Below are 16,548 nucleotides of genomic sequence, written 5' to 3'. Positions count from 1 at the left end.
ATATTAATATCTTTAGAGATTCAAAAAATATAACCATGAAATCAAACAGGATACTATTTCTAACAAGGAACATCTAAGGACAGAAGAAAAAAAAAAAACTCGTGAAAAACATGATAGCAGAAATGAAAAGCCAACAGAAGAGTTGGAAAATGAAATTGAATAAGAAGTCAGAGTGGAAAATGGGGAAGAAGAGATAAGAAAGCAAGAGACTGGTCCAGGAGACCCAATATCTGAATAATTGTGGAGGTCCTGAGAAAACAGAAAACAGAAAGGTGGAAAATAAAAATAAGAATTCAAGATTTCCCAGTCATAAAGTTTATGCAATGCAGTTCCAGATCGGAAGGGTCCCTACCATCTAGTGCCCAGTATAACAGACAGAAACAGAACCACTTACTTTCAATAGTAGTGAAATTTTAGACTATTAGGAATCAAAGATCCTAAACATTTCAAGAAAGAAAGAAAAAAAAAGTTACACTAGCTTTTCTCATAACAACAACGGGAGTGACGAAGAAATGTTTTCAAATTTGGAAAGGAAAATATTTCCCAACCCAGAATTCTATACCCAGCTAAACTATCAGTTGAGCATAAACAAAGAACAAAGACATTTTCAGATGTGTACTGGCCATGCACCCTTTCCCAGGAAGCTACTGGGTGATGTGTGCTGATGAAAGGAGAGAGTTTAAACACGGGATACAGAGAACAGGAGCTGCAACACGGGATACATGAAGGGAACATCCAGGTGGAGGCTGCAGAGACCAGGGTGACGTGTGCACAGGCACAGCTGGCCAGAAACTGCAGGAGAGACACCTCTGAAAAGACAAAAGGGATAAAATAACTAACGCACCCGAGTGTTTGAGGTGGCTTAGAAAATTGGCAGAGTTTGGGGTGACTGCACATGGAAAACTAAAAACAAAAAACTCCAAAAAAGCCCCCCCCCAAAAGATGCAGAAACAGGAGTCATATTTCAGCATACAGCTGAATGGGTAAGAACAGCATGTACACAGTCACAATAAAATAACCACTGTGTATCATGCTAAACAAAATCCGGTACAACTGTGTTGGGAACTCGGGGCACAGAAGGCCAGGGGTGGTGGGAAGTCAACACGTAATTTCAAGAACAAAAAAAAAAAATAATTTCAAGAACAAAAAAATCAAGAAGTGGCATTAGAGGTATATTATTTAGAGACATGGAGGTAAACTCTCCACGCCCCCTCCACTCCTCCCAAAAAACCCACCAAAAGTCGGGAGTGGATAGGGAGAAAGCAGAGGAAGGGAAGGGGAGACAACTTGGTTTTAAACTATAACAAAACTGCTGTTCTCCATCCACCTGCTTTGCACTTTCTTGACAGGGCCTAGCCGGATTCCCCAGGGTCCCCTTGTGCCGGCCTGGCCGCTTTGCACCCCTGTCTGCACAGGCTGTTCTGGGTCACCTTTTTCCCATCACTTGGGTCTCCCTGTGGAGATGTCTTGCCTACTTAGATGAAAGCAGTTTTCTTGAATTGGATTTTAGAAAACATAGATGCGTGAAGATAACGTTTCAGCTACTTTGAGTGCTTGCACAAAGCCACATTCCTGAAGGTAGCTGCTGAGTGATTGAAGTACAAAAGTGGTTTGCAACCCATATTTAGCAGTGGCTCTTTTGAAAATTGATACACCATTTGATTAGGCCACTTGATACCTTTAACTCTCTCCTTTTATTTTAATGTTGGCATTAAACACCAACATTTTTATCTCTAATGGGCTTCTCTTCAACATTTTAATCTTGTTTTCAAATAGTAGTTACTTGCTTTAGAAACACACATTTAACATAAATTTATGGTATTTCCCAAACAGATTCTTTCCCATATTAGTCTGGATTGTTGACAAAAAAAAAATTAATAATCAATCTAAGAAAGAAATGGTAAATTTTACTCGAGCCAAACTGAAGATTATAACCCAGTGGATATCCTCTCAGAGAGCTCTGGGAACTGTTCTGAAGAGGCAAGGGGGATGGTCAGTTTATATGTGATTCTGGCGAAGGGGCTATGTGCACTCAAGCACACATCTTGGTAGAAGGTCGCTGCTGGCCGTGAGGAGCAAACATCTTAGTTCATGGTTTTCTAAGCATGGGAAGATGGAAGAAACCGGGTTCATAAACTTTTCCCCTGAAAATATCTATCTGAGGGCCAGGCTGTCAGTTTTCCCAGAGCACAGAGTGCCTCGTCCTGATCCTCACCCTGAGCTCCTTTCGGGTGTAATGGAGCTCAGTAGCCGCAGTACCTAATGACTTGATGGTGGGCAACATTCTTTATTTTACAACCCCTTGCCTTTCGGTCTTAATTTTGACCAAGGTTTGGGAGGCATTTCATAACCAATTTGTCCCATGGTGCTAAGAATGCTCATCCCCAGGTCAAGCGAGGATTTCGTTGACAGGCCACTCTGCTGTTACTGCACAGTTAACAGTAGCCAGAACCTCTGGACCATCGGTCTTACTAGTCTGTTACGGTCCACGAAGTGGTTCCCTCTTGTTGCTTCATCCTGTATCTAGAGTTACACTATTATAATCACTATCTTATAGAACTATATATTCGATCGATTGTTTCAAGTTGCCTAAATCATCAATTTTATCTGAGGCTCAGTCACACATTTGGTATTGCAAGAAACAATAATCTTGTAAAATAGGCGGAATATAAGTAATATAGCTAGTAGCATGAATAAAGTCATAAATATTAAGGAACTTCCATTAGGTGCAGCCCAGTATCTCCCCAGGTCAACTGACCAGTCTGCTCTGCACCAATCACTGTCTTTAAGGAAAATGATGTACTGGCATTGTACATTAAATTCACCAAAGACATCTGCATGTACAAGGTTATTGTGACCCTTCACAGGATTGAGAAAGGGATGTTGTCTTCAAAGGAATGACATGGCTGGCACCAGAAGGAGAAAAACTGATCTTCATGGTTGGGCAGGTATTTCTGCCATTAAGGAAGTCTCATTGACATAAAATGCAGATGCATAATGCGTTACAGGGGAGGGAGGAGGCCCAAACGAGCAGAGGAAAAAATTTATGTTTACATTTTTCTCGTCTTAAAATGCGAACTTTCATTTCACCAGTGTTTTCAAATGATTTTTTTAGACAAGCAATAATTATAAAGCATTTTTCTTATAAAGCAAACAATGGTCCCAATTTAAAAGTCAGAGTTGTTGTATCCCTAAGCTCACCTAGTAAATACGGAGCATCTCGTTTTCCACAATCACTTAGTGAGAGCCTGAGAAAGTGATTTCAAGGGAAGTAATTTCCTAAAAAAATGATTGCTCCTAAGGATTAGGGACATCACCACCTCGAATTTCCCACAGCTACTGTTCATCTTCTTTTCCTAACAAAATTTTCCAGCGGATATTCCCAATAAAATCTAAGGCAGTTTTCTGCCTTCTCTTGACCCAAATAGCTGGATTCTTTCTCTCGCCAGAGTTCCCTCTCAGATGATTCATTCTGCTTTAAAGGCAGATCAGTTATTTTTAGAGAGAATTTTACAGTTGTTGTTGCTGCAATTATTGAAGGGTCTTAAAAGATTAAGTTAGAGGGCAGGTAGTGGACAGCGATCAATACAACTAATATTCTTTCATCAATTTTGCCAAAGGCAATTTTTAAAAAAGTGGAAATACAGAAAAAGTAGCAGAGTGTAGTTTCAGATGACCATGTTGCATTTATAAGTTAAATCCTAGCAAAAATCATCCAAAAGCAATTCATGAAAATTCACCCAAAAGAAGATAAAGCGGAGGAAACTTTCTTCCCTCAGTAAAAGTTCCTAAGTGCTATCAAATAGTAATACTTTATAAAAAAACCCCTATTCAAGTTGAGCTGAAAACTGCTGGATGTTTCATAAGTGCTTATTAGCTTATAAGGCCTTGGGGTATCTGACGTGTGAATTTACCAAAGCCACTTGCAAGCAAAAGTCAGCATCATAAAAAGGAACGAAGCAGAGCTGCACCTGTAGTGACGTGGAGAGATCTCTCCATGTGGTAGGGGAGTAGCAGAGTAATGCAGAAAGATACCACTTGCATAAACGGGGAAAAGCCCCGCTGAAATTACATTTGCACAGACACGTTTATGTATGAAAATGCATTTCTGAAAATCTGCAAGTGTACACCCCAAGATATTAAAGCAGCTAGCTCTAAGGAGCTAAGTGGGATTGGGAGGGGGAACTAGCTCCTCTTATTTAAGTATTTACATATTACTTACATTGCTTCAGAATGGAACATACATTCACGTATTAGTTGAGAAATTAAGTAAATTCATTGCGTCTGGGTAGATGGACAAAGCTGTCCTGTACATTCAGTTCATTTCTTAACTTACCATTTGAGAAATTTCTGGGATGCTATTTAACAGGATTCTATCTTTTTACTTTTTGAAAGAGAACATCTCCAGTAAGTGTGTAAGAGGTAGGCAGGAGAAATCGGGCTGGAGTGGGCAGGCTGGTTTTACCAGCCAGTTATCTACAGACTGCCTAGCTGCTCTTCACCCGAAACCATGCTTGTAATTATCCCGAAGCAAACTATCCGGGGTTTTCCCCACCATTCAGTTGGGTCCCAGGCAAGCACCATTGGTCCAAGCCATAGGACTGCTGGTTTAGCTCCCTGCGTGAGAATTCTGAAAACATGCTTTAGTTGCACTTGATTATTAACCCTGCTTCTCTCTGTTCTTTGGAGAACCAACATTTTCATTGCTCTATTGCAGCAGTCTGTATAATCTGCTCCATGAACAGAAGGTAAGGTATCTCAATTTCTTAGTACAGCGAGCACAACCTCTTACATTAAAGCAAAGGATAAAACTGGGTTGGTACTTGCAAATAACCGAATTCCAGGGAGCCAGCCGGTTTCCACAGTCTCACATTGGCAGTGGAGAGGCCAAAAGGATGTCTTTGGCAAAAAAAAAAAAAAAAAAAAAAAAAAATCTTAAAGCTATCTCCCACTCCACTGCTGGCATTAAAAAGGAAGAAAACCCACAGGAATGCTCTCCATATAGGTACAAGAAAACCTCTTATCAGTCTAAATAGGGCTGTCCTTAGAATTACAAGATACTTTTTATTTTTTTAAGTAGTCATTCAAGTTTTACATAAAGGCTCATACCAAAGGGTTTGAAGATAAATCAAAGCACAAAGCCTTTATTAAACTGCAGATTATGAATAATAAACCCAATGGTAAGCACTGGGGGCAGATGTACGTAGAAATGCAATTTATAAAATTTTCAAGGCAAACAATTGACATCTTTGGAGAAATCGTTAGCTTAAAAAAAAAATAAAAAAAGCTTCCAGGTGTGCAATTCATTCACAGCATTGGTAACTGGTGCCCAGTGATATGACCTCAGGAAATGTCGAGATTTCATAAATCATTTGTATCAAATCTCTTTTTTCTGGTAAATTCCTTAGTGCCTCTGCAGCGGTAACTAGACAAGATTGGAAAGCTTTCAAGATGATTCAAACCTCCAGCACCTCACAGGAGTCCGCATTTCTTAACACAGAAGGCAATGCTAATCAAAGAAGGAAATAAATAAAAAGGTTATTTAAAACAAACATTGGGTTATTACACTTCTAAACATATGTATCTATGTATATTCCACTAAAAAATGTTTATCTCAACAGTCCTTCACATTTCATGTCCAGAAACGGCACTGGCTGTCACCTAACTTTTCCGCTTTTAACGACCATAAGATGGTGCTTTTTAGTACTGAGTACAGTGTGAAGTCTTTGATATTTGCAACAAGTCGTTGAATTGTTTTAGGATCACATGACTTTCAAAAGACTTTTTTAAAAAAAGTGACTGAAAACTTTTAAAATGAGAGAGAGGGATCTTAAATTTCGGAGATTAAGTTTAGGTACAAAGAGACATACTGTAAGTTGCAACCAAATAAAAGGTAATATGAAATGATTTAGGGAACAGCTGTGAATTGCAAGAACCCAAGTGGAAAGGTGAAGATACACTTAAACTCAAAAAATGTGGCTGATAACCTAAAATCTCACTCTTTTTAAAAGGTATGGCTGACAAATCCATGAGACAGGGACTAAATCTTACCAAGCGTTAGGGAACACTTCTCCTAGGCCTGTTTCTTCTCTTCCCACTCACCCGGCCAGGGGGGTAACTACCAGCCTGTTTACTTCATAACCTCTTATTACCACAGCATCTGTAAGGTACAGCACTACTCCTAACAAATCCATCCAGACCGTTTCCTTAGTGGAGACCTTCCCTGTAATCAGGCCACGTAGAAGTTGTTGCAGTGAAAAGTAGCCACAGCTGTGTGGACCCAAGAGGACTTAAATTAAAATGCAAAATTAAGATGATGTGCAAACACCAATAAACACATGCGCTGCGCTGACATACACAAAACAGGAGAACACCTGACTTCCGTGTTAGTACCTGTTCTTACTCACATAGCTAACGTTGCTCTCAGTAAATCCAGAAGATACCTCGTTTATAGGCATCAAAGGGGGATACGCTGTCTCCAGCTCTCTGGTTTAACCTCTTTCTTAAAGTGTTACCTCCTTCAGGCTAGTAGACTAGGCTAAATTTACTAAGGCACATGCTCAAGTAGAAAAAAGGAAGAGCCAAATACTGAAAAAATTAAAAACAAAAAACCAACCTGACATGGGTAAAACAAACATTAGCACATTTGCAGTTTATTACCTAAAAACCATCCTTAAGTATTTAACTCTGGAGATCAAATAGATCAGCGGACTTTAAAAGCGATTCCTCGGATTAATCATTTTGTCAGCATTCAACTTATACAGATATTTAGTTCACTAACTTTGATGGAAAAAAAAGTTGCTTACGGTGTAAAGTCAAGACAGCTCAAAAGAAGATGGTTGAGAAAAAGGCTTCTGGGTTATGTAGAGTTTACAGGTCATGCAAATAACCTCTGTGGTAAAATGTGGCTTGTTTCTTAGTTATGTTAAATATCAAGTAGCATATTAAAATCTGTTCTTTAACGTTTAGCCTGCCCATAAATGTTGTGACAAAATGGCAGGCAGTTAAAGCGTCCTGCGGTCTGGAAGCCGAGGCGAGAAGACACCGCTTCCGAGGACTCGCCTATACTTCTGTCCCCACTTCAATGCTACCTTGTTCTTACATATTTCACTAGACGAGCTATGTCCATGATGAAAATCAGGGTAAAGAGAACTATTAAATATAACTTTCCTACTCAATGAAGTTCAACAGCATCATTTATAGAATGTTTTGCTCGCAAAACACTTTATGAGAATGTTGCTTTTCACTAATTCAGTTTAATGAGAGCAAAAACTGATGAGCATAAACTCTTCTGTTATTTTTAATATTTTAATATCGATCACAGCAAAATTGGGAATAACTTTTTATACTTTACCATTTAATGTTTGAAAAGTTAATTGAGAAGCAACTAATTTCCTATCAACATTCCTAGTTAGTGACTGAAACACTAAGAAATCAATAGGATTTAATAACTGAAGGAACTGATCAGTTTCAAACTGCATAGATCAATATTAAGTTGAGAAGATGCATCACGAACAGTAAAAAAATATCAGCAAAACTTATCAATAATACCCAATAATGGTGATTTCTAGGGATTTCTACAGAGCCACCTAGATAAGTACACCCTAGTCCCTGGGGAGGTCTTTGCAATGCATGTATGTCACAGAATAGGGTCCTGCAGCTCTGAGCAGTCATACTGTCCTGTGACTCACCTATAGGTCAGAAACCCCAAACACTTAACCATGGGTTAAAGCAAACACAGTGCACACTTACCATGTGGGGGGAGGGGATGAAAAGCAAACACATGGAGATATAAGACTCCAGAGGAAAAAGACTAAAAAAAATGCTCTCCCTACCGCACATGTTTTGTTCTGTGAAGACTTTATCCACGAATATCTGGAGCCAAAGCAAATAACCTAAATATTAATGAGAAACTCAAAATACCAGTAAAGGTAAAACACTCAGAACAGGACAAAAATATAATATGATCAACTGTTGAAGACCAGAGGGCAACTACATGTAAAACCAGTAGATCTCACAGATCAAAGGTAGATTTGAAAACCATAACACAACATCTCCAAACAAATCAAAGACACTAAAAACCGGGCACCTTCACAGACACCTTAAAACTTGGAGGAAAAAATGCATTTACCTTTATCATCAAAGCATAACCACACAGGTTCTGTGCTGACACCTCTTCGACCCATCAGCACCTCTAAGAAAGTTTATTATCACTTTTTTAAGGAGTTTCCACACCAACCAGGTACACATACATGACCGCCAGAGAAATGCCATCACAGTGAGGCAGAATTTGTAAAATCCCACTCTACAAGTACTAGCAAAGGAAGGTTATGATTCATGGATATGGATGGACTACAATATTTAAATGACACGTTTCTGACATAGTCACAAAATCTTTATAAAGTATTAAAACTCAAAAAAGAAAAAAGACAGGAGTCAAATACAGAGATGAAATGTACAAAACAAATGAGCAGGCAAACTAAAAGTTCTTGAAAGTATTTTACTTCAGATTGAAAAATGAACAGCTTTCACACTGTTCATTGCAAGATACACAGTATTCACGAATACAATGCTGGTCATTTGAGGAAATGTACACACCTCAATTTCTCCTTCATGCTTTTTCTTTTAGAAAGATACTGTTTACCAAAAAGAAACGTCAAAATACAGGAAAAACTATTTTCCCAATAAATTTACGAATACCTAAGATTCCCAATGGAATCAAGATTATCTTCCCGCTACCACCACCTTAATATAATCACATGCTTATTGGAACACTAATGTCTGTACCCTAAGGGCACATTTACTTTCAACAATGAGGGTGATTCTTTAAAACAAAAACCAAAACTTCAGTGTGGTAAATGTAACATGGATCTCTGTAGGTATTAAGTGTCTGAAATAGGCAACTAATACTGGATTTAATATTACTTTATAAATAATTGTTCCCTTAGCAGTAAACATAAGTCTACACATTCCACAATAGTCCTAGAAAATAAATACGGTGATTACGCACAACATGTTATGACAAACTAGTTTCAAAAAACAAAAGCTCAACGTCTTGATAAAAATTCTGATCAGAATAAAATGTGACTTCTAAAATTTAAAACATCATCAAAATAACATCACATTTAAAATCTTCCACGGTTTACACAAGTATTATGAATTTCCAGTTTTGGAACACATTTTTCTGTTGTGAATTAAAATACGAACAGATTGAAAACTGTTAATTTTAGTGATGACACCAGTTTTGGTCTTACTTTAGCATTATTTTCTTTAAAAAACTTGCACTAAGTGTCCATTAGTGGTCTGACTGGTCTTCAGTATTTCATAAATGTATATAAAAGAAATTCCTAAAAGCCAATAGTACTTTATATGTATACATATAAAAAAGAATCTCATCTCAGAAACGGCTGTAATTAACAGAGCCACACACACTGATGCTAAACATAAGAGCGTTCACCTTGAAAGAAAGCATTTTTCAGAAATGCCTCTTACATTCTATTAAATATTCCCAACTGAGTTTCAAACTCAACATGTGATGAATAACAGAATACATCTCATTTGCACTCAAAGCTGACCACAACCAAAATTTACAGTTGATTGAAACAAGCCAATGTTTAAAAAAGTTTTAATTAAAGATAACAATTCCATGAAAGGAGAGGATAAAGAATGGGATGACAAGAAGTATTTGGTCTTAATAAGGCAATACAAAATAGATCCATTATCAAAGACCATTTAATTTTTAAAGATCAACAATACCAAAAGCATAAAGTGGAGTATAAGAAAATAGTTTTTTTTATAAGTATGATTTAATTAAAGCTGTTTACAGTTATTCTGTCCCACAGTAGGTAAGCATGTATTTAAAAAAGAATAAGAGATGAGGAAAACAAGCACACGCAGCACACAGGGTTAGAGGAGCAGCATGCAAAGTCTGTGGAACTCGAGGTTTTACTGCAACAGGAATGGGACCAGACGCGGGTGGCCTTTTTTTTCCCTATTAGGAAGGAAAAAAAAAAAAAAAAAAAAAAAAAGACTGCAAAGGAAACAAACACAAAGTCATGTAATTGCCCATTGGCCAAGACGACAGCACTATAGAAAACAGTCGCAAGTTAATTCTTAGAGATGACTAGAGATTTTTCAGTGTTTACACAAAAGTACATAGTACATTTTTTTTTTTTACAAAATAAAATAAATGTCATTTGCCACCATAACCTTTTCTTTAGAGAGGAAAATTTTTTTTGCAGCAGGTCACAAGGGTTCTATTAAGTCATTTCAATGCTGAGGAAACAAACTGAGTAATAGAACTAATCACTTCCCTATAGATGGATGTTAAGATGACAATTCAGATTATTTTTCAAACTAATCCTGAGAAAAATCTGTTTACAATTTAAACAGTAATGTTATGTAAAAAGTATTAACAAATCCACTATTACAAATATCAATTTCCTATATGGTCATCTATATATACACACAATAAAATGGTAAATATATGCAAAAATATTAAAAAAAAAAAACATGCACAGATCACTTTCCCCTTTGGAATCTGGACTTCCTATAAGACACCTGTGTTTTCCTTCCCCACCCCGTCCTCTGAAATTGTTTTCTGTTTCTATCACCCTACCCACACTGAATACTACTCCCTAAACTCTGCATAAAGCCAATGAGAAATAGATTTATTTTACATTCAAGCTTTAAATCTTAAAATGACCCTGTTGTAGCATATGACTTATCAAATGAGCAGCCTCTTTTTTTTTTCCCCCTTTTTTGCTTGCTTTTTGTTTTTGTAGTTGTCAGTCTTCATGATCCATTCCGTGGCGAGCTGGGAAAAAACGCAGTTGCTAAATCAACGTCTGAACAGTGTAAGGCTCCCGAATGTCTCCCAGGAGTCCCTATCCAACTGTCCTGAGCATGAGATCATTGCACACAGAAGACAGTCCATCGTACAACGCCGACTATCTACAAAGGTCTGAGAGGGGGGCGTCCCTCTTGTGTTTCCTCTTTTTGCCATGGTAATACTGATTATTGGATTTGCCTTGATGTTGTTTGTTTGTCATCAAGGAACCATGGCTTGTTTGGGTTGTACCTTGGAAGCCTTTGCTGGAAGACCGAAAGAGCCTTGCTGATCCATGCTGCAGAGAAGGAAAGCGGTCAAAAAGATATCAGTATCGCGGAGTCAACAGAGCACTCGCTAAGACCTGACTCGGGGGGCTCTCATAACTAGGAAAATGCTGACTTACCTAGCAGGCAGAGAACGATGCTACAGGGGTTAACCCTCTAAAATGCTTACACTATTTTTTCATGGAAATATTGAAAAACGCAGACCACTTCTTCCATTAAGAAGCCTTGCCTTCTTAACAGAGAATATAAAATGTGAAACTTTTCTTAAGGAACCTATCAGATGATACACCGCCTGATAAATGGCGTCACTGGAAGAAGCTCTGAGACAGGCAGGTGTGCTGCCAGGTCAGGGGTCATCACGGCTGGCTGGCCTTTCCTGCTCGCACCTGTCATTCTGGCTGCCATTTCTCAGTGAGTCAGTGTGCGGTGCTCATGACTAAGGCTGTACAGAGTGGATTCTGTGAGTCGAGTCACGCGTAACAGTCATCCCTACTGCCAAGGGGCCTTCCCCGGGGTCCCCGAGGTCCTGGGAGAAGGTGTGGTGGCCTCACACTGGAGCCCCATGTGAAATGGCTTCTTCCCGTCATTTTGATTCATTACTCATGATTAACACAATTTTTGGCAAGTGAAAAACTTACAGTAGAGTATCTCTGTGGTCTTTTTAAGTCAAAGCTAAAGCTAATCAGCTGACATGGCTGAGTGCTGTCTGACCATTTTCAACACAGGCAACTAGGTATTTAATATTAAAATATAAAAAAGAATACGTACACAACACTATGAGGAGGTCATGCAAAAGCTTTATGTGAGTTTACTTCAAGTTCAACTGAACTTTTTTATAACTTGAAGCAATTTTTTTCATGCTGAAATTGTAATAAGGTGGGTTGGCTGGGACATCTTATAAGGACCAAGTCATCAGATTCCCACAAAAGTTTTATGTTACAATAGTGTCTCACAAAGGTCTTCAGGACATCCTATTACAAGAAACACTGTCATGCTTTGGAACCTCTTAGAACAAACTACATCTTTTTCTTTAACCTAGAGCTTTCTTCAAACCCATAACATGCAGGTATATGTATGTTTGTATGTGTATGTACGAACAAAACTCTAAACCTTCTATATTGAATACTAACAATGAAAAACACAAATTCCACACACCTGGGATTTGTTGGTGCTGCTGGATGTGTTAGTGGTCTGGGTGCTCTGCATTTTCCCGACTGCCTGAGAGGACTCCAGGGACACATCTTGCGACCCTACTCGATTCCCAGTGGACGGACGGCAGAGCAGCTGTTTCGGGGTTTTGCAGGGTGTCGCATCGGAATCCTAACACAAGTCACATGAGTTATAACGTGATGCAGTAATAATTTAGATATTCAACACTAAGAAAGGAAAAGAGCTTCAGCTAAGCACTCTCTGGACTAAGTTTAAACATTTGGGAGTTAAAGGGAACACACCCCGGAATTTATAAAATTAACTGCTTAAGTCTTCCTCCAAACATTTAAAGTAGCTTATTTTATCAGAGGGTTTCTGTTCATTGTTAAATCCATTGCCCACGCCTGACCTTGTTAATCGGCCTTGAAGGAGCTCATGGAGGTCCAAGTTTATCTGCATTTTTAATTACAGAAAATGAACCATGGTATAATGGAAAAAGCATGGTAAAGAGTGAGGGCATAGGCCCCAGGCCCTGATTCAATGTCTTCAATCAAATATAATACAATCAGTTTAAGAGGCTCAATCTCTGAGAGTCTGCAATAGCAAATCAGCACTCCCTCCAACCACACACCATGTGGACAGGGACTTCCCTCCCCAGAGACACTGGGCTGAGCCCCACCTGCTTCTGGGCTGCTTGGGCCTTGGCTGCTGCTCTCTCCTCAGGTGTATCCTTTGCTCTCACACTCCACCCAGCATCTCAGAGACACACTCTTAGTCCCTAATGCTCCCCTTCAAGGCCGTCTCTGCTTCCGCCCCAATGCGTCTGTGACATCCAGCCCAGCATTCTGTCCCCCATAGTTCCGCTCTCTGAACCAAGATGGCACGCAGGTAGATTCTGCACGTGAGGATTTATGACTCCATTATGATAAATGGTCGTCATCAACAACATAGAATTATGTCTCTTCCATGTTGAGGTTATTTTATGTCAGACACTCAATAAAATCAAAATTCAAATAACAGGTAAGTCCATTTTAGATGTCGATTTTAAATTAGCTCAAAATTAACCCTGATGAGGATAAGTACCTACAAGGTATAACTGAAGCTAAAAATTTAACCAGGATAAGACAGAGAGTAGGTTTGGCATGGTCAGGGCATGGGGGAAGGGAAGAATGGTTGGGGACTGCTAATAGATTTCCTTGTGGAGTGATGGAAATCTCCTGCAATTAGATGGTGGTGACCATATGGTTGTATAATATTGTGAATATACTAAAAACACTTGAGCTGTACATTTTAAAATGCTGAACAAAAGAGTGTATATCTCACTTAAATGAAGTTCTGGAATAGATAAAACTAATCTATTGTATTAGAAAATCGTAATAGTGGTTACCTCTGAGGGTAAGATTGGGGATTGACTAGAAAACATCATGAGGAAGCTCTCTGGGGTGATAGTAACATTCTATGTCTTGTTAGGATCTGGGGTCACATATGTGTATGCATTTGTTAAAATCTGGTAAACGTACAATCAAGATTTCCTTATATGTCAATTTTATAGCAAAAGAAGAACACTGGACAAATACTGAACTCTGGTTAATGATGAGCACACTACAGTACTTTGCAGGAAGTGTGCTGATGTCTGCAATACTTTGAAATGTACCAAAGAATAAGAAGAATGGATGCATGGGTGGCCAGCTGTGTGATAAGCAAGTAAAATGGTAATGGTGGAGTCTAGCGGTGGTGTATGCGAATGGTCACTAAAATTCTTTTACTTTTGCTGTATGCTTCAAATTTTGAATACAATGTTACAGTCATTAAAATTACTAAAATTTCCCAGGAACAAGTAAGAAAACAAGTTAGCTCTAGCTCTCTAGACAATTACCCTAACAACAGACGCCCTAAGGGTCTAGGTTTAGAAAGCCACGTCATCATACTTACGACATCACTAGAGCTGGACTGCGTGGCAGAAGAGGAAGACACTGGACCTGATGAAGAGTTTGAAGAGTGTTTACTAAGAGACTCCGAAGCTTTACTTCTACATTTTCCAAGGGCTTCATTTTCTTCAGATAGATTATTATTACATTTATCTAACTGCTGAGAATCTACTATCAAGGTAACACCATTTCCTGAAAGAGTGGCAAAAGATTGGAAAACGTTTCTTCCCGTTAAGCACACACAACACAGAAAAGCCTCTAATACTCAGTCAGTCGATCAATGAAAAACTCTTACCATTGCACGAAGGCTCAGGCCTATTCTGCAAGCCCCACTGCTTTGATATCCAATCTCTATACGTGGCAACTTCGTCCGTTACTCTAATTATTCTACCTAATATGCTGCATGTGTTTAAAAAAAAGAGGGGAGGCACAATTAATTTGAAGATAAGAAACCATAACCAATTTTGACCCAATGAGCTGATTTTAGTTCAATTTTTACCTCTCCGTCTCATTGTTGGGATAGTACTTTGCTATTGGCGATACAGCATGACTCAAAACAACGTAGGCATAATCAAAGGCCTGTTTCACTTGCATGGCCCCATATGAACTCCTTCCAACATCATTACCTTTAAAAGAAATGTATACATAAGATAGTAAAATTCACCATTACTTAATATGAACTAAACGTTCACAGACCCTCTCCTGGGAGAGCAAGAGCGACCGCCAGCCTGCTAGAGCTGCACTCAGAACCTGAGCTGTCAGTAGGCCCTGCGGCTCCCCAGGCTCTGAACGTGGGTATCACACATAAGTATGTTATTACAGCAGACAAACTGCCTAAGTGTCTTCTGGCCCAAAAGGGACTGTCTCATACACAGTCATGCAAATAAAAGAACTAACTGCCTGTTCTCTCCTAAGAGTGAAACCAAGCTAAATTAGAAATATCTATTTTTTGCTTGTTAGCTATATAAATATCTTCTACACTTAAATTATAAGCTCTGAGGAAGCAAGGACCATCTCGCTGAAAAATCTGTGTGTCCTTTACATAGAGGAGGCACCCAATGAACATTTCCTCAATGAATAAACACACAGGACTGTTAATGCTTATAAGATGGCTCATTAAGCCAGCAAAGGGCTCCTGAACAGCCACTCTCTCTCTTAACTCCCTTTCCTTATTCATTTTTAAAGTCAAAACATTAAAGCAAATGACTCAAAGCATTTCCACTGAAGTCTGATAACAGAGAATCTAAATATTTTACAATTATATCAGGAAAAAAAATATTGGCTAGAAAAACTAAGACACGAACAAGCAAACAGCTTCATGTAAACACGAAAGGAATTCATTTTCTGCTCACTTTCAAGCCGACATAAAGCTGGAAAAAGCACAAGAACACTATGCAAAATTAAAGAGGAATGAAGCGGCCCCAAAGGAAAATCAGCTGTCTCTTTCTCTCGTGAATTCTGAGATATATCAGTGCACTCACTGCCTCTATGGGCTGCAGAATCCTCACTTGAAACCCTGGCTGACTACTGGTTAGAATCAGGACCAGTGAGGACTCAAGAAAGAAGAAAAATGGCCACCAAATTGAATGTGCACAAACTCACCCAAATAGCTAGTACCAATTTTCTTTTGCCTTTAAGAGTCAAATGGATTCTACTCCCAACTTCTCTAGAAGTATATAACATGTTTTTATGGTGTGTGTGTGTGTGTTTACGTTCATGTGTTTCCTTATAAAATAGTTCGATGAAAACAGGATGACTACAATTAGAAGTTAATCCTTAATTTTTCATTTTCCATCATCATTTAAAGTATAACATGGTGACTGATAATGCCCTTTTCTTTGAATGCCCACAAATTTACCTAAATTCAATACCTGGTTGTAAGGGATCTTCAATATAAAGCATTGATGGCCTGTAGCCATCCAGCATATTTTTCTGTACTTCATCTTTGGCCACATAGGAACCACCATCCTTTATCCGGATGCCGGTCTTTAAATAATTGAAGTGTCGTCCATATAATTCAAAAAATTCTATTAAGAGAACACCATAGTTCGTGTTGGGGATGCAAGCGTCTTCCCTGGGATGTAACTGAAAGGAGAAGAAAAAAGTTTTATTGGACTTTCTCTACGTTATCAGGGTCACCACAGGCTAACAGCAACAGGAACAGTACTTCCATCAGAGACAACACTGAAGCCCTGTGGGTGTGGAACTGGTGCGGGACAACTTCTAAGGCTGAATTTTACAGCTTCCCTAGGATGCTGGCAGAGCTGGCTTGGCCCAGCCTCAGGGAAGTCATTCTGATTCACGAGCGGAGTCAGCAGCTGGCGACAATACACTCCATAACTATGCTCGGTGATGG

General features: G+C 38.9%; 1 protein-coding gene across 2 annotated transcripts in view; it reads right to left on the bottom strand.

Annotated features, from left to right (window-relative positions):
* Positions 1-8,480: 8,480 nt before the first annotated feature.
* TENT4B (terminal nucleotidyltransferase 4B) overlaps positions 8,481-16,548 on the bottom strand; it is a 57,606-nt gene continuing 49,538 nt past the window's right edge. Inside the window, exons 7-12 of one of the 2 annotated variants that reach the window (XM_014558258.2) lie at positions 16,064-16,277; positions 14,692-14,818; positions 14,488-14,591; positions 14,197-14,243; positions 12,271-12,435; positions 8,481-11,126 (exon numbers count right to left, since the gene is read on the bottom strand). In XM_014558258.2, coding sequence (XP_014413744.2) covers positions 10,950-11,126; positions 12,271-12,435; positions 14,197-14,243; positions 14,488-14,591; positions 14,692-14,818; positions 16,064-16,277 — 834 coding nt within the window. In that variant the 3' untranslated portion in view covers positions 8,481-10,949. Of the gene's footprint in view, positions 11,127-12,270; positions 12,436-14,196; positions 14,385-14,487; positions 14,592-14,691; positions 14,819-16,063; positions 16,278-16,548 lie in introns of both variants that reach the window. The other variant, XM_006183532.3, reaches the window with a different exon arrangement.

The sequence above is a fragment of the Camelus ferus genome, chromosome 9 (assembly GCF_009834535.1).
Source record: "Camelus ferus isolate YT-003-E chromosome 9, BCGSAC_Cfer_1.0, whole genome shotgun sequence".
In the NCBI taxonomy this organism is placed as follows: Eukaryota; Metazoa; Chordata; class Mammalia; order Artiodactyla; family Camelidae; genus Camelus; species Camelus ferus.
Note: the sequence above shows the minus strand (reverse complement) of the source record. Positions and strands in the feature narration are given on the sequence as shown.